Source organism: Marmota monax, unplaced genomic scaffold, assembly GCF_021218885.2.
Source record: "Marmota monax isolate L192 unplaced genomic scaffold, Marmota_monax_Labrador192_F-V1.1 WCK01_AAM20220418_F8-fsc00053, whole genome shotgun sequence".
NCBI lineage: Eukaryota > Metazoa > Chordata > Mammalia > Rodentia > Sciuridae > Marmota > Marmota monax.
The window spans coordinates 2,379,680-2,405,336 of record NW_026693153.1 but is presented as its reverse complement, the minus strand read 5'-3'; the positions used below and the strand labels follow the sequence as shown (position 1 = coordinate 2,405,336).

Below are 25,657 nucleotides of genomic sequence, written 5' to 3'. Positions count from 1 at the left end.
GAAACTGTCTTATACACCTCTTCTTCACAGAGTAAAAAGTAATTCAACAAATTCCCATAAAATACATAATGCTATCTGATATTTACTTTGAAATAATAAAAAATCATATAGAACTGTAGGTAAGGATAGGTCACCCTTGAAAGATGGATCCAAATACTAAAAATGATTTCTACTTACTTGTCTCCGAAAAACTTTCTCCAGAATTCAGCAGCATCTGCTTTTGTGATACGAAAGTTATCTCCCTGAAACTGACCATTGGGAAAGATTGCTTTGATTTCTGCCAGCATGTGACTGAAGATAAGGGACAGTTTTGTAAGATTTCGTCTGTGGACACAAAAGGAAAAAATGAAAAGAAAAATAAATACATACGCACGTAAGTTGTAATGATAAATGTAGATATATGATATATGTAGTATATGATATATGTAGATATTTCTAGGTTTTGATGTTAGATCATAAATTTCAACTTACTATCATCCCTAAAAACAATGATCATAGAAAACACTGTACATGTAAATTCCTAACAGGATTTCACTTTATTATTTACCCATCTATTAACTTAACATAAACATAAACGATATGGATTACATGATTTCCTGAGCACACAGTTAAATGGTAGAGATAAACACTTGAAATGAATTCAAACACAAAATGCCAAACACATAGAGTGACTATTTCTATCTGGGAAAGCAAGGGGGGAACTGCCATTAAAAGAAAATCTAGGAAGACAGTAGTTGTGTGACAGATGAAGAACTGGAGTGGAGAGAAAGGAATGTAAGTGAGGGAAGGAAAAGGTATTGTAGGCATTAGGAAAAGCATACAAGAAGTACACAGTTAGGAAACAGAACTAAGCATTTTTATAACATCTATGTTTGCATGGCTAGAACAGAGAGTAACAGGAAGAATCTGATTTACACATGACATAAGGAGAAATCCAGATCAATGAGCAAAATTTTTATCAAATACACTTGACACTCCTACCCCAAAATCAGATTTTCTGATGATAGGCTTCACATTGTGCATATCTTTGAAGTTCCTAGTGTAGTACACTGACCCATTAAATAATTCTACTATAAGAAATGGGGAGCCAAAATGGATGATGAAGTCTCTGTGTTAAATGGAAAAAGTTGTGATGATATGAAAAGAGAAATAATTTAGAAAAGAGGAAAATTTAAGGGTTGGAGATATAGCTCAGTTGGTAAAGTGCTTGCCTTGCATGTACAAGGCCCTGGGTTCAATCCCTAGCACCACCTAAAAAAAAAAAAAAAAAAAAAAGATCAAATAGAAAGGAGGGAGATTCAGGTGACCTCTGTTCTAATTTCCATGTTTCTGGGGATTTTAATGATTTACATGTCTCCTGTTGAAAAATAATATCATCATCTGCAATGGTTCTTACTATTAAGTTTACAACATTAATTATGTTGATCAACTCCAAACTGCTAGTGCTGGATAAAAGAGCAGCAATCGAAACACACACACACACACACACACACAAAAAAAAAAAACCCTAAAATTAAACCTTGCTTTTCTATATTTTTTTTTTGTGCAGAATCACGAAAATCCAATAGACACACATATATAAAACAAATTTCCATTATGAAGTTTTAGCTATTTTGTGACTGTACAAGGGCTGAGGTAGAAGCAAATGCTTTAGGACTGGAAAATTAACACAGAGATAGACATCCACATAAAGCATCTGCAGCAAGTAAAAACTATATAATGCTTCCACATGCCTTTGTCATTAAAATTTCTGGTTCTTTGTCCCATTTTTACTTAAGCACCCAAGTTTAATGACTCAATTAACTAATCAACAAACTCCAACAAAGCAAGAAGGTCCTCTAAAATGCACCTACCAAAAAAAGTCAATGGATGTCACTCTAAAACATTTACCAAAAAACCCATATAGCTTCCTACATAAAATGAATACAGAATAAATTAGAAGCTCATTATAAAAACGTGGGGAAAGGAAAAATAAAGAGAAATCAATAGTGAAAACTGTTATCTGAATAAACTGTACTGTTTAACTGTAGAAACAAAAATGTCTGCTTCTTTTCATAGCATTTATCATTTATGAGAAGTCTTTTATAAAATGAGAGTCTTCAGAAGTTGGGCTTTATTTTAGTGCTTGACTTGCAATAACAATCTCAGAATTCATTACAGTTATACATAAATGCTCCATCCACCATTTTCTTAGATCCAGTCACATTTCTGCACACCTCAACCTAATCCAAGTGCAAACCTTCCATTACTCAGTTGAATTTTTTTTTTTTTTTTTTGTACCAGGGATTGAACCCAGGGGCCCTTAACCACTGGGGCCCAGCCCTCACCCTCTTTATTCTTTATTTTGAGACAGGGTTCTCTCTAAAATGCTTAGGGCTTTGCTGAGTTGCTGAGGTTGCCCTCAAACTTGTGATTCTCCTGCCTCAGCCTTCCCAGCCACTGGGATTACATGTAGCATAACCCCTCATTTATATCAACACATGCTCATATAGATGATAATAAATATAGATTTTCAGTCTTTGAAAATGAAAAGGAAAAACTGTTATACTATATCAAAGGAATGAATTGTGGCTAATACAAACTGCAAAAAACTTTTAAGATTTAACTTTAAGGAAAGCACAGTTACCTTAGAAAATCTGCAATGAATTTATTCTGACAATTAGGCTAAAGAGTTAACTTTCCACTAAACTTCCAATTGATACATAAAAAGAAAAATGAAAAATCAAGATGGTTATAATTAGGTAAACCAACTGTTCCTTATTTTCTGAATTGGTTGCTCTCCATGTCCTTCCTTCTTTGTTCTTTAATCATATCCAAATGTTTTTCATTATAACTCAATATAAAGTCTGAAGCACAAAGACAATGATAACCCGTTTTGGATAGGTAAGTCCACTCTTTATGTAGGTATTTAACTTTAAACAGAACTAATAAAATTTCATAAATTATAAGCTAGAAGTTCTAATAATCACTACTAGTACCTATATAACCACTGGATATTTGTAAAATATACATATAGTTCCATTTTCTAGTTCCTGCATGTAAGTCAACACATATATATTTAACTTTTTGATTAAACTAAGACAATGCAAAAATATATTCTGCCTTTAGTCTTTAAACTCAAACTCATGTTAGTAAAAAGTATTTGAATATATTAGTTTTGTGTTACCTTATTTTTCACATACACTAGAATATATTTATATTTATGACTTTTTATATTTATACTCACATGTGTGTACACACACAGAACATATATGTAAATGGTCATTATGGAAATTTATTATTGAAGAGATTGATTTATAGGGGTTGCAGTCCACACTAAGGTAATAAAAGAACTCACAGTTGAATCTACTTTTTCATGACATTTAAATTCATTTTCACAGCAAGAAGATTTTCTTTTTTATATGATTCTGTGATTTTTTTAACTCTATTTTGCTATGCAGTATGTGCTTTCTTTAATTTCCTAACCCACTCTGCACCCTAGATACTGACTTTTTTAATAACCTCCAATTTTGAAAATAAAATACAAGAATACAATTATCTCTAACCATCTAGACACAGAGAAAGGCAACACAGAGAAAGGCAACAGTTATGCAAGTTCTTTGTAATTAAATGCTTTCTCCTCTTCTGCAATTATTCTATACTTAGCCAATTTTCCCTAAATTCACCTGATTTCCATCCTACAACCAGAAATGTTGACTGCTTAACGAGGGATTTGATACTTACTAATAGAGAATGTTTCTGTCACTGAAACTCTCCTACCCCCAAACAATGGGGAAAAAATGAAAATCTGTCCACAAAGACAACACTCAATAATCTTATACTGTTAATTAATTTTAGATGAAATTTTGCAATACAGGTTCTTTCATTTACAAGACAAGGTACATATTTACTATTACATATCTTCATTAACTCTAAGGTGAGCCCTTTTTAATTGGTTTTGTGTGGAATTTTTTTTTCTAAGAAACGATTTCAGAATAAAAGTATTTTAAAAAACCATGTAATCAAAAAGTAGATTTGGTAAACTATTCAAGAGGTTAATATTAGAGGAAACTGAAGAAGAGAGAGGGGGACTAAAAAATAAACAAAACATAACAAAAAAATGGAGGAGAAGCAAAGTTAGCTAAAGTTAAAAAAAAAAAAGTATATGAAATGCATTAGCAATGTCAAGGACATCAGATAAGTTACAAGGTACTTCTTTTGTCCTGAATTCAGCCATCTATAGTGTATTTCCTTGTAATGGCATGGACCAATTTCTCTAGAAAATCAAGTTACTACATGGAGTCCACATTAAACCTTGGGGTTGAACCAGAATGAATTCACATAATAAGACTCTAATGGAATGATGGCACTTCACTGTTTCTGAACAAGTATTACAAGTTTGTGGTAACCACCACCAACACTGTAAGCACACCAGAGGTATTTAAGGTCCAATGTAGAATGACACACTCTAACCCTTAATATGGCACACACAATAAATGAAGAGATCATTACAATACAATGTGATAGGGATAGTACACCCCTAACAGCTTGATGAATTAAATTTCAAAAAATGAATTAGAAATATATTAATTTGATTTGCAACCACTAAATATGAAATACACAAAGAATGTTATCTAATTAGATTGCATGTAGTCCCTGCACTTGCTCCATTTGAGAAACAGCTGTGCCACATATCGATGAGGAAATAAAATGGTTTAAATGCTTAATTAATAAAAAAATTTAAATGACACTTTATTTCAGTGAGGTACAAAGTTTGTGAGAATGTACTGCTTTTGGTAGAAGAAATGGAGGGCCAGTTTTTGTCCAAAAACTATTAATAATTCAATTCTCACATTTAAAAGCTAGAACATGCTCTTAATCTTTACAAGGTGAAACAAATTCAACATAAAAAGAAAGGCAGGACATAAAGAATATAAACAGCAGCACTTAAAATGAGACTCATGTCTAGTTAAAGAGCAATTTACACTGTATTTGTGACGTAGTGCCCTCCAAGATGGGTTTAGAGAGTTACTTCACACGGTTTTTGACCTTGGGAACATTTTGATTCCTAAGTAGTGAGGAGGCTAGGCAGATGTAAACCTTGCCTTTCATTTCTCCCCCATGAGAACACAGTGCATTATAAAGATGGGCCCTTGAGGTCTTACATAAAACTGGATTGTTATTCATTGCCTCTGCCCAAATGCTTTAAAGTTTTCAATACCTCTAAGGGGAGTGAAAAGAAGATGTTAAAAGTTCAAATACTGAACTGCGAGTGTAGCTCTGTGTTGAAACAAATACCTAACATGGGTTCAATCCCCAGCACTTTGAATAAATAAATACAAAAACAAAAAAATAAATAAGAGTCCAAACTATTGAAGACTCACAGTCTACTCGAAGCCATGAGACAAGTCAACCATTTAACCTGAAACACTAACAGTAAGCAATCTTCAACCTACCCCCTTTCACTTCTTGTAAAATGAACTACAAAATAAAAAGGAATTTAATACATGAAGTCAATTCAAAACATTGCATAACCAAAACAAGGTCCTACATCTCCCTTGGCTAGGACCTACCTCAGCATGGCTAGTAAGGCCAATTCAGAATTTTAGGCTGGGAGAGTGGGCAGTCTTTGATCTCTACTTACCAATCTGTTAAATGTGTTATCTGTGAAGGCTTAATTATTAAAAGCAAGGGGCTGTCCCTCAAAATAAGGATTCTGCTCCTAGAGCAAATGTTTCTTTTTAAAATAAATAACTAAAAATGGTCAATTTTAAATAACTCCATGTCCTATTTAAATAACTCAAATATGAAATGATATGCTGATTATTTGCAAATGTAATATCCTTAGAAAAGTCACAAAAGATACTTAAAGTATATTCTGCATAATTTTTCAAATATCCTATATTAAAGAGTTTGACTCTGAAGTTTGAGAGTACTGGATTCCTATCCTGACTCTGCATGTAAGTCTTGAAACAAGTTATTTAACCTCTTTGAATCAGTATCTTCACCTCTGAAATTTTTAAATAAAATAAGTGCCTCAACGAGCTCTTGTAAGGAACAAATAAGGCATGCAGGGAAGTGCCTCACACTGCTAAGTAAAATAAGAAATATATTAAATAAATAAATTTATTAATTCCATTAATTAATAATAAATAGTTATAGTAAAATATAGTAGTATTTTTTTTTCCATATAGCATTATCATCCATTAAACTAATGGGGATCTGGAGAACCTTCTCACTTTAAGGTTTTCAAGCCTGAGGGTAGTCTTTCATAATTCCATAAACAGCAAATAATGGGCTAGGACTTGATATCCACTCAGTCATTTATTCCAGACCTTTAAAGAATACCTATTATATACCAGACTTCATCTAGGCACTGAAGATACAAAGATAAAGATGACAGAATACTACTCTTAATGAATTCAAGGGGCTCAAAGATCTCTAAGGGTAATGAAAAATACAATGAAAATAAAACTGAGACAGAACCAGTACAAGGTGGCAATCAGTGTCAGAAAGAAAAGTTTATGATTCCTGGGAGATGCTATTTGAAAGTCACCACGGAGGGGAGGTGAATTAGGTTAGGAAATGGAAAGCTCCAGAATTGAACAGGGCCTCTCATATGGATTTTTAAAAGTACAAGGATTATAACTGCAGTATGCATAAAGACAAGGACTATAATAAATCTTACCTTGATGCCTTTCATAAAGCTTCCCAAATGATTTTTTAGTGCCAGTTATTTTTTAAACTTTGTGGCAATGCCAAAGTAGGATTAACAACTCTTTGATAATTTCAACAAATGGTTTTATCTGGAAAATTTACTATGAAAATCTACTAAAATATGATATGATCACTCATACTTGGTTTAAAAGTCTAATAAATACCTACTTCAATAAAACTCTTTTGCCTTTAGTAATGACCTTGTTTTTACTAAAACTAATCTGTAACAAGTATCGTTCTGGAAAATAAATTTTAAAAATGTAGACCAATCTATTGAGACAGATACAGAAAAACCGTACTTCCTCACCTTTAAGATAAAATGTGATTGAATATTCTACCAACTAAAAAGAATATTTTTAGTTGGTAGAATATTGTAAAAAGTTGTGATTGCTATGAGATTCAAATAGAAACAACCAGAACACAGAAGAACTTTGTTTTCTTTGGTTCTTTTTCACAAGAAAAAGAAACATTAAAAATTATGACTATACTTTCATGACCTGGGGTAATGTGATAAAGGAGAGTCTTATCAAAACAATAACAACAACAACAACAACAAACTTGACCTTAGAAGAACAACAGCAACAATAATTTTTAAAAATAAATCTGGATTCATTTTTTTTGCCATTTAGTCTCCCATAAAAAATAAATATAAAACTACAGTAAAGCAGCAATCTGAATAATCCTAATTAGTCTGTATTTACTGCTTCTGATACTCTGTCTTAATTATAAATATATAAATAAAAAAGATATCATCAGTTTTTTTCAAAGCTCTCCTTAACCTGGCAAGAAATTGTTTTCTTTTATCTGTAACATTTCCTACTCTATCATTTTTATTTTTAAAGGCTTCAATTTTGTTTTTACTCAATGGAATATAGCTAAAAATTCTCCTAAAATAGTATTTTCTTTCAGAATTTCTACTGTCCATGGGACCACACTACCTTCCCACCATTTATTTCTCACATTAATTCTCTGAGTTCTCTCCAAATTATTGAAAAAAATCTCCTGTGTTCCCTGGTTCACACTGTGGCTAAAGCCATTCCTTCCTTCTCCTCTGACACAATCTCCATGGCTTAGCCTGTTGAACTCTTTTTTTAAAAAAATATTTTTTAGTTATTTATGGACCTTTATCTTATTCATTTATTTATATGTGGTGCTGAGAATCGAGCCCAGTGCCTCAAGCATACTAGGCAAGTGCTCTACCTCTGAGCCACAACTCCAGCCCCAGCCTGTTGAACTCTTAGCTGCACCAGTTTCAGATCAAAATACTCCCAGGATACTCTCCTCTTTCCCCCTCCCATATGTGATCGATCAGGCTATTAAAGGCCACAGCATAACTGTCACAACCTGGTTTTCCCTGAAGGGCATTCCTGGTTATTTCATATACATAGTGCATTTCTCTTCTATTATATCAAAAATCTTTGCTGGAGAAATTCTTATACCCGCAAAAGCTTTTACACGCAGTAGACACCTAAAAGAATGTTCTTGGTAATTTCAGAGACCATAAAAATATTTGAAAACCTATAAATAAGAAAGGATTTCCTGACCCCCAAGGAATGCTAATGAACAAAGAGACAGAAATAGTATAAAAAGTACTTCATAGAAACATTGTATATTAATGCATTTATTTTCCAAATCTGGGTGAAATAGATTTTTTTTTTTTTAACTAAAAGCAGCTTTAATAAAATTAAGTCTGGGGTTTGACCCTACATCAGAAAACAAAATTTTTGCTCTGTGAACTATGAGACCTTTTCTTTTCTCTCCTTATCATTTTTCCCCCTTCTTCACAAATGGGAAAGAGAGTATCACAAAGATAAAAGGAAACTAATGCTATAATCCTCATGTGTAGTTTGCAGAAATTCAGTATGTGGAACACATTTGCCATACTTTCTAAGGAAGTAAAAAAGCAGAGCATAGTTTCCCATCACACTAACTGTTCCCTGGCAGTTTCTTCCTCCTTTTGGCTCTGGAAATTTTCCTTACTGATACCTTTTGTCTCACTTCAACCTTGCTCTCTTGGAATGGAACAAGTGGAAAGAAGAAGGAACTACATGAGGAGGAAAGAGATGGCTCATCTCCCTGGCGCTCATGTTGTCCCTGTACTGACAAAAGAAAACTACAACTTTGAGATTTATTCTGTGTCCTCCCCTGGGACAAAAATTACCTTTTCCAAATGGTTGGCCCAAATATAACAACAACAAAAAGTACAAACTACCAAGCAATTACCATTCTACCATTCGTTTTAGGTATGATCTGATAAGGATATCACATTACAACATTGTAAAGGGAGGCAGAGGGGATGAAATGCAAAGTGTGAAATAAAAAGCAGGATAATAAATAGTGTGCCCAGTACAACCCTCTTCATAACTGGCTCTTTTAAAAACTGATTGTGTCAGGCATGGTGGCACACTTATAATCCCAGTGGCTTGAGAGGCTAAGGCAGGAGGATCACAAGTTCAAAACCATGCTCAGCAACTTGGCAAGGTTTTAATAAACATCTTACTGGAACCCTGTTTCAAAAAGAAAATGAAAAATTACAAAGGGCTGAGATGTGGCTCAATGACCACCCCTGGTTCAATCTCTGGCACCAAGGAGGGGGGAAGTTAATGTCATACTATAATTTATAAGTAGAAAAAGAAGAAAAACTATAAAACATTCAAAAAATGACATTAATTATAATAATCCCTGAGTAGTAGAATTCTTATAAATGGCTTTTTTTCCTTCCTTAATTCTTTAATTCTTATTGAAAATAGGACAAGAACCAAAAACGCCATGGAAAAGCAATTATACTGATTTTCTCAGGAAAATGTAAAATGTGCCTACAGAAGAGTGAATGGGCTTCCAGACTGATTGCAATGCCCCATCCTCTGAATGGCCCCCTGGCAACTGTGCTGCTGTGGCTGTCCAACAGATATCTCCAGTGCACTCACCACAAGCCACTTACAGGACCACTGATTCCCAATTTTCTAAAAAGTATAGCATTAGTCTTCTCCTCATAGAACATTCACAAAAGGCACACCAGTATTTTTCCCAATCCTTCTCCTAAAGAAGTCCTTTTAATTATAAATTAATTTCATATTTTTGAACTAAGCAGACAATGCAAAGGATTAAACACTTAGGTTCATAGTATTAAGAACTGCTCAGAAAGAATGAGTCTGGATCCTAAAACTAGATGCTGACTTCATTTCCTACCTTTAATAACAATCTCCTAAAAAAGAATACAACTCAAATTATTTTATGCTTAAGGAAAAGAAAACCCCAAACAGTTTGATCAATTAGCATATTATATGTAATTTTGCCATAAAAGAAAAGTTTAGCTACACATGACTAGAAGATTTCACAGACCACATTTTCCTCCCATTTACCAGATGTATGGGTATGATATGTACATATGAGAAAAATTCAAGAGAAGGGGGTACTTTAAACATCAGTTGCCTCGTTGAGAAACTGTACAAATGCAATATCTGTACAGTGAGAATATGCTGTACAGATATTGCCTTTCAAAATGGAAAATAAAAAGGCAATGAAATCATAGAAAAATATGGGTGTGATAACCTACCAGTTATAAACAATACAATTTCTCTGAATCACTATAAAAGTCTTAAATATTCTAAATACAAGAACAGACACATTTTTTAAAAGTCTAAGACTTTTTTAAGCTGGAAAAAGTTATAATGGATACAACTTATTATATAGATGAGTAGTGGTGCTAGGATCTTCCTGGATAAGCGGATACTATACTCCTAATAATAGTGTAATAATAGTATATTGTAGAGGAAGCATTGTGCTGATAGCCTTGGGTTCTATAAACAGGTCTGCCATGAACCTTCTCTTGCCTAAAGATCTTCCTCTATAAAATGAAGAGGGTGTGGGATACAAATTCTAAGACCCTGAAACAGTCTCTGGGATGATCACCACTTATATTCTTATCAGCAGCACATGACTAGATAGCTCTGGCACTGAAAAGGCCATGTGCTACAGGAAAAACCTGTGATTCCATTTCAAAATTCATAGTTAATATCAAAATACAACAAGCTGTATTGTGTTTTCAACTTACAAACTTTCCTCAGTGTGTCTCGTACACTGCTGAAATTCTGACATCAGATTACCAAATATCTAACAGAAAATTCAAATTTTAGTAAGTACAATAACTTTCATTAGTAAATTTGGAAGCCTTGATTTTTGCTTTGTTCCTTACAGCATAGGCGCCTCTGCCTTTTTAAATTTTTTTTCAACAAAGAAAAACCCACAAATAAAACTAGTTCTCAAAACAAAAGAAAACCACAAAGCAGCAGAAACAACCAAAAAAGGGAAATTTAAAATCTCCACATTTCATGTTAATGAATAGTAAACATGAAAATATTGAAACCATATGAAAAATGTGGACTGCAGTAGAACAGATTATGCCCACTGGGAACATTTGGGTTTAAAAAACGGATTTTATTTATTTGTTCTTGGCAGGGGGGAATGTGCTAATATATGTAGTAGGCACAAAACAACATCAGATCTAAGACTTTCACCTTTCATCTTACTCAGTGATTTAGAAATATCCAAATTTGGAGAGACCGGCGACTTCTACCACATCATGGCTACTCAACAATATAATCCAAATACACTGATAATCTCAGCAACTACAAATAGAATCATTCCTAGCATCAATAAAACTATCCTCAGATAATAGGCTTTGGAGTACAGCACCACTGAAGGCAGTATATTACAACGGTTAAAAGCCCCAGCTTGAGGATCAAAACTGCACCTATTTCAAGCAACACTTAGTTACTGTATAACCTTGGGCACCAACTTAGTCTAAGAGTTAGTTTTCTCACTTTAAAGGTATAAATTATAACAGTAGTTAACTCAGAATTTGTGGAGATTAAAGATACCCGAAAATTCATGTTACTCTTCTTACAGAGAGAAGTCTCATTATGGCATAAACAGTGACTTGCAGAATGCAGGAGAAATAATAACTGTGTAATTGTGGGAAGAGTAGAAATGATAAGGTGAAGCTCAGTCTTACGACATTTGCAATTCTGCCTCTGCTCTTTGAAAGTGTTCTTGGAATCGGGTACCATGATGTGAGGAAGTCCAGGCAAGCTTGTGGAAAGGTCTACATGAACCCCCAGCTACAAGGCAGAATGAAATGGTATGTATGTGAGGCTGCTAAACCTCCCAACAGAACTAGAAGCCCGACCAGCATTACATGAAAAAGAAGCATCCAACCAATACACAAAGCCATACAAATAACAACTGTTGTTCATCACACCACTCAGTTTGGAGTGGTTTGCTATATACAGCAGTAAATAACTGAGTTAGGAAACTGACACATAGTAAGCCTTTGATAGTACACTATCTCTTATTCAAAATGCTTGAGACCAGGAATGTTTCAGATTTGGGGCTTTTTTCAGATTTGGGAATATTTGCATACACAGGACTTATCTTGGAGATGGACCCCAAATCTACACATGTTCTTCATTTATGTTTCCTATATACTTTAGAAACATAGCCTAAAAATAATTTCATATAATATTTTTTAATAATTTTATACATGCAGACTTTCATAGTGTGAAATTCTCCAGCTATGGCATAATGCCAGGGCTCAAAAAATTTCATATTCTGAATTTTTAGATTATGGAAATTCAACTTATACTTCCATTAGTGCTCTCAATTTACCATTATTGCAGTAGTCTTTCATGATCTGCAGGGGGGTGTATTCTAGGATCCCCCAGTGGATACCTGAAAACACAGAAAGTACTGAACCCTATCTACGTATATTAGTTTTTCCTACCCTGGGAATTTTTACCTTTTCACTTAAGGAAAGCACTACACAGTTTTTCTTTTCATATTAAATTTGTCAGAATCAGTACTCTTGTACTTTGCGAACATTACTAATGAAAATAAGGGTTACAAAGACTGTAATACCATGACAGTTGATCCAACAACTGAGACAGATACTAAGTGAATAATGGTAAGGTAGCGTGCACTACACACAGGTTAGATAAAAAGATGATTCTGGGCAAGATAGAGCATGATGATGCAAGATTTTTATCATGTTGTGCAAAATGGGAATTTAAAGCTTATAAATTATTCATTTGGAGAATGCTCCAGTTAGCATTTTTGGAATACAATTTACTATGAATAACTGAAATTGCAGAAACTCAAGGATAAGGGGGGGGGGGAGAACTACTATATTACCTTTTATGGTTTAGATTTGAGATGTTCCCCAATGTTCATATATGAGACAATGCAAGAATGTTCAGATATTAAATGATCAGATTATGAGAGTTGTAACCTAATCAGTGGATTGATTCACTGGGTGGTAGCTGTAGGCAGTTCCGGTGTGGCTGGAAGTAGCAGTTCACTGAGGGCATGAACTTGGGTTTTATGTTTTACTCTGCTGAGTGGAGCTCAACCTCTCTGCTTCCTGGTTAACAAGTCCTAGGATGATTTCCTCTGTCATGTCCTTCCACCAGGATGTTCAGTCTCACCTAACAAAGCTATGGGGTCAACAAGCCATAGACTGAACCTCTGAAACTGTGGGCCAAATAAAGTTTTCCTCCACTAGGTTGTTCTTATCAGGTCTTTTGGTCATAGCAACACAAAACTGACTAAAACATTACCATAATTAATATTAACCGTAAAAAGAATTGGACCCTTTACAGATATGAAAGAGCAAATTACCTGTGAACAAAATATCAAATATTATTTTAACATTTTATTTCTATCAAATAAAGTATTATTTCTTTTTTTTAATTTTATTTTATTTTTCTTTATTTGGTTGAGCTGTATCCCCAGCCCTCATTTTAAAAATTGTATATTTTACACTTTCTGTATTTTCTCTGGTACTAACACCAACCAACCCAAAGAAGTTGTTAAAAGAAATTTGGATTATTCTAATTAGAAAGCAGCCTACTAAGGTTTGACTGAGAAGGAATGACTGCAATTAATTTCCAAAACATTTATTTAGCTATCCATATAATGAATTGACCTAGGAAAATATTATTAATCTAATCTACTGACTTATACCAACAAAATACTTAAATTTATAAGACTTAGGTGCTCAAAGGCAGAGAACCTCTGTCATTTTATATAGATAGATAGATAGATAAAATATAAGCAAAGAGATGGAAATATTTATAGACTTTATAGCAGAGTCTTTAATTGAGCTGCCATTTGGTGCTCAAAGGCAGAGAACTTCCTGTCATTATATATGGATGGATGGATGGATGGATGGATGGATGGATAGATAGATAGATAGATAGATAGATAGATAAAATATAAGCAAAGAGATGGAAATATTTATAGACTTTATAGCAGAGTCTTTAATTGAGCTGTCATTTAAATCCTGTGCTTTCTGAAGACAATTCAACATAATTAAATGTGTCTTATGTCTAGAAATCAACCTGGATATTGACTTGTCTAGTGCTATTCACTGGGGTCTCTATTTAAAAGTCAAGTAGTACTAAATAATCTTACTTAAAATACACACACTTTAAAAAAAAAACACAATTATTTTGCTTCTCAACAGTATCTGAACCATCACTGCAATAATTTTGAGAAGATATTTTAAAATACATATAAACAGAAGAACACTCTTTCTGTGTACCCATGTTAAGGCTCAAGTGAAATGATCATATAGTAGATGCCCTGCGATACCCAAGACTTGCCGGATTTAATTTATACTCTAAGCTCAAAATCAAGCATTATTTCTCTACTGGAGAAATCAGTCATTTAAAATTTAAAAGATATTTAAAAGTCAGAATATTTCAAAAGAAAATAATAATTTTTAATGTTCCAGGTAAATATTACAATGATGGGAAGATTACATACTTACTGATTAATAAAAATTTTACTCTTAGTTATTTCCTGCATAATTATATCTTAGGGGATTAAATATTAAAAGGAGGGGAAGCTACAAATAATCCACAAAGATTATTTGCCGCAGTCCGGTTGCAGCAAAATAACCGGGGGGTGACGAGGAACTTGTGTACATTGATACAGCAGGAGTGGGAGCCGTTTATTGTAGGACAGGAGGGGTATATATATACATTCCACACAGCTTATCTTAATTAACATAAACTAGATACAGCAATCAACCAATAAGGAATCTCCACACTTAATGGCTCGCTGGTGTTACTTCACAAACCACTCCCTCTGGCAAAATGCCAGGCGCCATCTTGACTTGTTTACAGACCCTAACAATTATTAGTTAATCATCAGTAGTTCACCTCTTCATTTTCTTGTGTACCTTACTTGTAACACAGTTTTGTATAAAAGCCTAGCTTTCTCCGTGGTTTTATAAGCATGGAAATTGTGACCTACATACATGGAATCTCACTGGCTTAAAGTTTATTCACTCTATCAATATTTTTTGAGGACCTGCTGTAATCTGCCACTATAATATGAAATGGAAACAGAAGTTGAAGACCAGTCCACACTCCCTGTCAAGATATTTTTAGTATAGTAACTGTTGAGATTAAATAGTAAAAAACAATTACAATTGTAATTGTACAATTGGTGTACATTCATGGAGCTTGTGAAGCACACAAGTTAAAAGGAGAAAATGTTCAACTGCTTAGCTTTCTAGAAAGGGTTAAGAGAAGCAGAACAAGACAGAAGAACATGCTAAAAAGCAGCAAGCTTAGGACTAGTACAGGAGCGCACACGTGTAGATCAGTCTGACAACATGACACAATACAGGGTCAGAGTGATGGGCTTTCAGGAAAGAGGCCTGTCCATGAACCAGCACAGGCCCACCCTCTACTTGTGCTGCTCAAGGATGCAGGGGTCCACACATGCAACCATGATCCATCAGGGAAAACTGCATGAGCAAAAAAGGGAGGAGTGGAGGGACTGAAAGAGAAAACACATTAGATTAAATGTATCACAAATACAATTTAATAATTAGAAATCCTTAGATCTTTATCCAAATTGAAAAGCTTCACTGGAGAAGCTTTTGCTGCTGTTAGATAATAAATGAATTGTGAGTTTTTCTTCCCTATGTCCTTGAAAGAATATAATCTAGAGTTAACAAACTGAGAAAACAAGCAAGAAACAAAAGGAAAGAAAAGAAACCATAGTGCACAGAGAGGAATGCACCAGAAGCCTAGGTCTTCGAAGCAGATGTTCTGTTTTGGCAGACTCCCAATCCCTGGAGTATTACCATTTGAAACAGGCTCAGAGATCACATTGCTGATGCACTTCTGAAAAGATGTGTCTCCATTTCAAAATACCACAGTAATTCCCTCACTTCCAAAGATGAGTCATCAGATAAATATATAGAGTAGTAAAGAAATGTATCTTTTTCATGATCAAAAATAGAATACTAACCTGAGTACTACCAAACTCAAACACACACTGTCAACAGCCAGGCAATTACCATGCCAACATTTGCCATCCTCTTAGGTAATTCCCTGGATAGGGAGACCCCTCAAAGTTCTCAGAAGTAAACCCTGCTTGATTCTATGTGATATACTACAATTTGCTCTTTAGAAATGAACTGCAGCTGAGCCTTAAATTTTTCCATTAGGCTTTATGGAGGCTGGATATACTTCCTGTGTCAAAATCTGTCACAAAAATCTGTCTTCCAGACAGCTGTTTAGTGTCACACACGTTGAGTGCAGTGCCACATGGAGATGTCTACAAATAGCAATGTGTAGTCCACATTGCTTTCTGACTGGAATGTGTTTTCAAAATGTTGGCTATTAGGTTCAATTTGGATTCTATTAAAATCTATATTTACCACCATTCTTCCCATGATATAGCTATATGATATTTACCACAGGGAATAATAATATATATCTTCTTTATTTTGAATAGCATTTTTCTACTTCAGTATAAAAAAAAAAAAGCTAAACATATAGAAGTATGAGGGACACTACTTATTCAAATAAACATCTAACAGTGATAGTAAAACTCCGAGCCTCAGACCAAAATGACGTCACTTCAGAACTCTAAAAATGCACCATCTCAGGCCCCATCCCAGAACTGCCTTATCAGCACATGCATTTTAATAAGATCTCCAAGTGGATCATGGGCAAGCTTACTGTCTGAACACCTTCCCTGGCTTCACAGGAACTACCAAAGTCTCTTTATTTTTGCTCTTCCTCTAAGTAAAACTGCATCTAAAGAAGTATCAGGATCTAAACACCTATTTAAAGATTTGTGAAAGGGAATTGACTCTGTCATGAACCACATACCTATAAGTCCCTCTGGTGACACCACCAACCTGTAAGGAGCCTGCTAAAGTCACCAGTGGTAGGCACATCATTGTTTTAGAGTGATTTACCTTCTCTTTTAGGTCAGATCTCAAGAACAACATTGGTGGGACTTTCATTTGTCATCCTTCTTGCTCAATAACCCTAAAGGACTCAGCCTTAGTCCTTGAAGGCCCAGTCCTAGGACAGTCTGTACTTTTCACTGTTGTAAATATCAACATTAGATGGATAATACCCTCATCACCACACCCCAGTTTATCCCCACATTTCTCTCCTGGGAGAAAAAAAAATATTCTTCTGATGTTCTAACAGATTGCCAGAGGTCAGAGAGAGAGCTGCTGTTTCCATGCTTCTTCCTTCTACAGGAAATACAAGATGACAACACACATCCCTGGTTCATTGTCCATGTGGCTGACCTATGTCAACTCTCCAAGGAAGAAGCAAGTTAGTCTGGCCCTTTAAAATCTCCATCAATCTCCATTAATTTTTGAGATTCATAAATGCAAGCCATCTGTCTGTTATGCCTGGTTCTATCCTTCAGATTACCAAGAAAACAAAAGGTTAGACCTGCCAGCAGGGAAATAAAAATTTTCTTCTGCAAATGCACCAATAAGGTACTCCCCCTCCCACCCTATATCTGATTCTTCCCACCGCTGTATATCGCCTTCTAACTCCATAATAAAAAAGCAATCGCCTACCCACCAGCATAAATACACTTGGCAAATGTCAATTTATCTCTGCTATCTTATTTTGTCATGAGAACCACTAATCAGAGAGAGACAGACCTTGGTGCACCCCGTGGTGGGGTAATGAACACAACACCGCCAAGTGGAAGGAAGCCAGGCAGTGGCCAAATTTGTGAGATCAGCTGTAGCCACTACATTCTGGCACCTGAGAGAATGAAACTAAAATGCAGGAGGACACTCCTTAAGCAGAACTGGCTTGGAGAAACAAATCAAGGGTCAAATTAACTAAGGGTCTGAAAATCTGCCATGCAGAGAAGCAAGTCTTTCAATATAAAATAACTGATGGAGGAAGGTGTTCTATAAACCACTGATTTTCAGATGTTTTTATTTAAAAGGCCATGAAATGTTTAACCACAAAAATAGGGAAAATTGACATAGGACTCCTATTTATTTCACCAATAAAAGCATTAACACAAAACCTATAACATACTTGTCACTGAATAACACTTTCATATCACAAGAAAAGGGCAAAAATCGTAGGGAAAAAAATGTATTCCTTTAATGAGATAAATTTAACTTCATTAAAATGCCTGCTATTACTGCCAGTTCCAGACCACAGAGGGGCACAGAGGAACTCCTGTCAGAAGAATCATGCATGGTCAGGATTCCACCTTGCAGGAGCTCCACACACCTCTAATCACAATTGAAGAGTCCAGTGAGGTACACACCAAAAGTTTTGAAAAAGATACAAAATAAAAAGTGATGAAGAAGCTTCTCATAAAAGTGAACTAAACACAACCTGCTAACAATTAGTTATTACTTACCCATGAAATATTAGCTCATTTTTTCCAACTCTGAAACAGATCTGTTGTGAACCAGAAAAGGTCACAAGGAAAAAGAATGGACTACTATAATAACCTTACAATATTAAAAATAAGACAGGAGACAATGGTTCTCGTTTAACTCAGTGAGCCCAACTGGAAGTTTAACATGAAATACAAAGGTTTTTTTGGACACAAAATTCCAAGTTATCCAATTACTTGAAAAGTAAAATTCTATTTCTATAAGTTAATTTTGAACATTTTCAAACTTCCTGATAATTATAGCCAAAAGAAGAAAAAAATCGTTTTAAAATATGGGTCTTAAATGAATTAGCCCATTACTATCACTTGCTTACTAAAGAACCCAGAGACATCTCTGCATATCCATACACTACTTAATTATTGTAAAAATATTACAATCTGACATCAACCTTACTAGGTACTCTTGTTCCACCAGAGTTAGCAGATATTTACCAAAGAATACTTCTATAAGATGTTTTTGGGAATCACAGAACTGTAGAGATAGAAGAAATCAGTTGTTTTGATCTCCATGTTTATTGAAGTTTTGTTGCAAACTCAGAGGCCCTGTAACAGTCTAATGCCAATGACCAATGAGGGGATAGAATTCAATATTTGAATTGCTACTTATACTGAAATTATACATATGTTATTACTGCCCCTAATACAAATAGGAAATACTTTCCTATGGACTAATCACATTTTAGTGGACTATTCTCCTAAAAGAAAGTATATGCACACCCCACAATGCAGCTACCTTATTCTTAGCTATTTATCCATCACAAATGAATATATATGTTCACCAAAAGACATGTACAAGAACTTTCATAGAAACATTACTCAGGACAAGTTTTCATCAACAGAACACGAAAATTGTGAAACATTTACAAAATAATACTACGCAATACTGAAAATGAACAAACTGCTACAATATGCAACAATAAGGAGAAATATCATAATGTTGAGCAAAAGGAACCAGACACAAATGTGCATAACATAATATGTAACATATGAGGATAGATACCTGTTGAGTGTGTTTAAAACATATTTATTTTCCCTCTTCTCTGGGGAAAGAAAGAGAAAGAAATTCTGGTTCCATTTTAACATTAACTCCTTAAACCCAGCTTATGACCTCAGGAGGTGGCCCTCCCTGCAGCTGCTTTTCTATCAAAGCCCGCCCCTAAAGCTAAATATGAAATCGCCACAGTTTCACTTTATCCTAAGTCCATGAATTGAAGCTAAAATCAGAAACAAGACTGGCTCACAGTTGTTGTTGTATTTTGTTATTGTTTCAACTTACATGTAAATACCATAATAGTATGAGTTTGGGGGTTCTTTTTAATGCATTTTCCGTCTTCCTTCCATTGAAAAGTTCAACCACTGGTTCACATAATAAAATCTCATTTCAATAAAAATTGAGTTTGTATATATAGTGCTTTCATATCCATGATATATGCATGTAAAATATGTAGGTAAAATTAGACCTGATTTAAGTTGGTAATTTACTTCAAGTTTATAACTTGATTCAGATATCAGGACAACTTGATTTTCGCAGGTATGAATCTCTCTTCAATAGGCATCACAGAGTTCTGCACACTTAAATAGAAACAATAATGGAAAATGGATGCTCCATCCTTTTTATTATTCTATCCAGATTCAAGAGTGGTACAGTTTCCTTTGGCTTATACCCACTGCAATGAAGAACTGTAAAAGCTAATTACCAAGCTGCATCCAGTGCCACATGGAGAACAGGCCCAGATCTAGTCCTTCTATATATTAATTGGACATGCATTATCAGAAGCAGGGTCATATTTACTTTCTATAGGTGATGGGCTAATGTCCAAGATAACCTCAGCAAATTAAAATATATTTTTTTTCAAAAATGCTACTTCAAAATTGTTATATTGAATGGAGATATAAAGGCTTGCTTCAATATTTTTTAAATGTACTATTTTAAAAGCACAGGTATCCCACAGTAGTGTCTGAATTCTATTCATGTGAATTTATTATTTATTCAAAAGTCAAAATAATCAAATGCAAATCAGTAGATTAATTAACTGTTTCTGATTTTTCTTTTGTCTCAAAAACAAAAGAGAAACACATGGGATTCAACAATAATTTATGTCCTTCAAGGTTTCATTAAAGAATTATTAAATCTAACCCCATCTAGAGATTTGAAATGTTGGCATGTAACACTATAAATACTCAGAGAACTATAAAGCATTAGGCATAGCTTTCTGATCTCCTGTTACAAATCATTAACAAAAACATCTGACCCTACAGACTACAATAAAAATAGAAATATTACCAGAGATCAAACTGTTCGAGGTAAGACCAGGCTGAAGGGAGATTTAACTCTTTTATTTATTTATTTTTTACCCCATCTGTAGTCAGAACCAGATGTTAAAGATTGAAATTAGGGGTGGGGGAAGGAGACTTCCTCTTTTAAAACCCAAGAACTACCCTTATCTTCCCCCTTACCTTATTTTGAGTGACAAGAGTTTATGCAAACACTAAAGATTTCAAATGACAAGCTGCAGTCTAGATGTTAAAATCTCCTAACTGCCTGCTGGTGTATGTGTGTGTAAGAAGGGGTCAGATGTTTATGGAGGTATTTATTTTGTTTTAGATGGCAGGACATCACAGAGAATGCCAACAGTTAATTAGAACAGTAAAAGGGTCTCATTTCTCTTAAAGGAAGTATCAATAGTGGTAAAAGACAACATGAGATCTCAGGGGTGATAACTAGTTATTGATCTTTCAGGATCCAACATGTCTACATGGAAAAATGAAATATACAGAAGTGACCAGAATACTGAAGATGGAAACAGAAAAGAACAGTAATGGGAGAAAAGATCAATGATAAATAATGAGAAAAAAAAATAAACAAAAGAAGAAAGAAGATCCTGCAATTGAGAAAAAAATAATGAAGAAAAAAGGTCAACAAAGAAGGTAGTAACAAAAAATAAATAAAATAAAGCAGGAGAAAACAAAGACATTTTATGTACATGTTGCATAAGAGAACATTTAAGCATGGAAAAGCTACTTCTTGGCTTACTGTGTGTCAGGGGGTAGTACTAGGGATTGAATCCAGGGGTGCTCTACCACTGAACTAAATCCCCCACACTTTTTATTGTTTTATGCTAAGACTGCATCTCACTAAGTTGCCCAGGCTGGCCTCGAACACATGATCCTCCTGCCCTAGCCTCCCAATTTGCTGGAAATACAGGGTGGCCCTACTACAACTACCTTGGCTAGCTTACATTTCTGTGAACTATGATTAGAAGGTAGGAGGTACAGCTCAGTCATAGAACACACACATGTTCCTGGGTACAATGACTGGGAGCAAAAATAAAAATAAGGGTTCAGTGACAGCGTGCTTGCTAGAATGTGCAAGGCCCTGAATTTAATTCTGAGCATCACTAAATAATAAAAACAGAAAATAAAAAATAAGACTATAAATAGGTATAGTTAATAAATATTTATTAAATAGATGAGGCAACAATTGTTATAAAGTTTCTTTGAATCTCTTTCACACATAGTCCTATTCACAATTAAAAGGTTAGCATAAAGTCAGGCATGGTGGCACACCCCTGCAATCCCAGGGACTCAAAAGGCTAAGGCAGGAGGATCACAAGTTCAAGGCCAGCTTCAGCCACTTAGTAAAGTCCTCAGCAACTTAGCAAGATCCTTTCTCAAAAACAAACAAACAAACAAAAAACACCACTGGAGATGTGGCTCTGTGGTCAAATATTACTGAGTTCAATCCTGGTACCAAATAAATAATACAAAAAAAAATTGTTTAGGGTTAGCAAAACAAGTAATAAAAATGCATTTCAGAAAAAAAAATATTTTAAACATTCAGTTTTGAAGTCTGAGGTGATCAAAGCATCAAAGAATATTCTCTTGGCTACTGGGATTTTACCATATATTTTCAATAATCTGCACCAAACACCACCATCCCACTCGCTGACCCAACCACATGCAACCGCATAGACTGATAAATGTACTCCAAAGATGATCCCCATGGTGACTCCAAAATACACAAAAATATAATCATATTTTTAAAAGAAGCATGCTATCTAGAAGCATCTCAAAATCTAAACCTGTCACTTATTGAACCCATTTGTTAGAGATATACAATTAAAAAAAAAAAAGTCTCCAAGGATCTTATTTCCACATAAGGTGAGAATAGAACAATTCCCCAAATTAAAAACGAGAAGATGTGTAGCATAATTAGAAAAGTAATTCTCATAAAAAGTGTTCCCTCCTTTTTTTCCCAAAGTGATAACTATCTTATACCTTAAAGCCATTAATATCCTTTAAAGAAGAAACAAATGGTAATCCATGCAGAAATGTTTATGAAATACATTACAAAGTAACTACAGTTTCCTCCTGTGCCTGTATGCATGTGCCTTTGCTTCTCTCTTCAGGATCTAGAGACTCGCTCTACCCATGAAACCAAATTTGTTCACATGAGTTCTTAGGCAAAGGAGCCATTACAAACACAACAGAAGCAGAGGTTGTGAAGGTCCTGATGTTCTCAAAATTATGTTCCTAGAGCACTACTCTAGTTTCTACCTTTGCTATCATTAATACCATTTATTGATAAAGTATACTTTGTCATGTATACTGCAGCCCTAACTCCAACCACAGGATGAAAGAAACTTCTCCTACAGGATGACTCATATCATAACACAAACATTTATAATTCCTGCTGAAGAAATAATAACATAAGTTTAATCTAGTTTAAGACAATCTCAGTTGGGTTATTTCTTTGCCTGATTTGCTTCCAGAGAATGTGGGCAAGTTAAAAGATACGTGAATGTTTCTAATTTTTAGCTCCTAATTTCTGAAATGTCATAAATGAGGCTATGACTGAATCTTAGCTATTAAGTTTCATATTTCTAGACAAAAATAGAGAAAAATGTGTAACTTTCTGGAATAAATAGAGAAGGACCATAATTTTATGAGTATTTCTAATATACTAAAATCCAAACTTTTATGAAACTATGTGATATCCTGGTAAAAACACTTGACAAAAGTCAGAATATCAGAATTCTAGTTCTGTTTTTTTAAACAATATTCTGGGAAGAGCCTTAAAACATATGCCTTAAATATTTGACTGATAAACTTGCACAGGGGGGAAAAAAAGCAACTTTTTAGATCACTCTTGACTTCAGCCAGTTGAAAGCCAAATTTTCAAAAGAATCTACTTTTCTTTGGGGCTCAAAATTGGCTTATTAATAAAAATAACCTTTAGAGCACTGAGGAAAATAGCACAAGAAACAGCAGCGACCACCATTGAACAGATAAATGGTCTATAACTTTAATAGCTGGCAAAATGCAGGTATAGAAGGCCAACATGACACTTAATCACTGTGTTAAATACCATGCTTATAAAAGTGGTTAAAGATACAATTTTTAATGAGAAAGCATATCATATTTTAATATTTTAATGCATTAGAGATTATGTAAAATGTGTTTAGCTACTTAGAGTATAATGAATTCAAAGGTTAAAATGAGTAATCTTCTAATAAATGGCTAGTCAAATTAGTCATCGAGCATTTTAAGTGAGCATTAAGCATTAAGACAGGTCTGAACAATTTTAATTTTCATTTTTCAAAGAGCTTTGATGTGCTAAACCACATCACTGCATTCATTTACGTGAACTAGTCTACTTCCCTGCCTGGGTGGTACAAGGAACAACTAAGGGGTTTTCTACAAGTGGCTGGGCCTCAACCACTCCCCATTTTGAAGACTCCTTTGCTGTTGTTGCTGTTTTGGATTGGCCAAATACGGCTATAAGTTAATCAACTGCTAACAACAGCAGCAGCAACAAGGCCTGTTAAAATTCCTGGGGATAAGTTTAAAGATAGAGATGTTTACTAAAAATCATCCAGAAATGGCACCATGCTCAGAACTCCACCTCCATCAGCTTGACCTCTGAGCTGTAACCTAGGAGAAACTCTGAAAAGTCCAAAAGATGTGAGGGGAAGAAGAGGAAGTTGCTTGGATTCTAAGAGATGCTGGGAACAGCCTTTCCAAACATATAAATTAAAGAACACATATATTAAAACCAGAAATAATAAGGAATATCAATTTGTCAAAACTAACTAGCTGAATTACCTTAATAATTTTTAAGATATTTTTGTAAACAAATCACTAATGTGACATAATCTGAACTACCTCAAGAAGAACCTCACAAATGCACCTAAGGCCAACCATAGAGCATGTGGATCTCCTGTGGTTCTTCATTACCTGGCTTGGCCTCCAGCCTAATTCCTTATTGCAACTTTCTTGCTTAGAATCTGCAGTTAAGTTAGCAGGTGGTGTTGATCAGGCACCAGTTTCCCCTTCCATGTCCAGTCCTCTCCAACTGCACCAGTTCCCCGTTTGCTTCTAAAATTCACTAATTCCTCCTTAACCTGATGTAAAATTGTCCATGTGCTTATGATGCTTTTTTGGCAGAAAGAATCCAGAGATCTCTACTAGATTCTTAAATATATCTGAGACAAAAGAGGTTACGAACGAATGTTCTCCAAAGCTGCCAACTAGAGATTTAAGTGAAAGTGCATGGGCACCAGAGACCAAATTAAAATCACAGACATCAATGTTCACCACAATGTAGGTCCCATAGCGTGGCCAAAGGACTCATAGAGAAGACTAAATATGACAAAAATGTTCAAATCATAAAGTCATATACCTATAAAAATCATTTATATGTCTATATTTTGAAATGTTTAGAGAGAATTAGGAAGATGTATAATCAGCTCCATCAGATACACCCTCAATCAGTGCTTCGGGATACAGCTACTGAAGAAGTAGCTTAGACAATTTATAGTCATCAATGGATTGTACTATTAAATGAGTTGCTCCCTAAAATATTTAGAAGATTTCAATCTTCATTTAATAATTGTAAAAATTAATAAATGTTAGCAAGAAGATTAATATATGAATGAAGAAGCTAATATATATATACATACATACATACAGTATTCCAGTTTGCCAGTATAATTATAATCATAATTCTTGATTCTAAGAACAGGAGAATTCTTCAACACTGAGGCAGGTAACATTTAAACCTGATATGTAGATGAAAATCAAATTAGAGGAATCAGCAAATTCTTCCCACAAACCAAGGCTAACGAGCTCTCCATTATAAATAGTTCTCATACATAGTCATTTTATGTACAAATTTTGGTTGCTGAAAGATACTCACTGA

General features: G+C 34.5%; 1 protein-coding gene across 4 annotated transcripts in view; it reads right to left on the bottom strand.

Annotated features, from left to right (window-relative positions):
- Cblb (Cbl proto-oncogene B) overlaps positions 1–25,657 on the bottom strand; it is a 205,089-nt gene that overhangs the window by 111,797 nt on the left and 67,635 nt on the right. For all 4 annotated transcript variants that reach the window (XM_046455296.2, XM_046455295.2, XM_046455298.2 and 1 more), the window contains exon 4: positions 178–324. In XM_046455296.2, the coding sequence (XP_046311252.1) occupies positions 178–324 (147 nt within the window). The remainder of the gene's footprint in view (positions 1–177; positions 325–25,657) is intronic.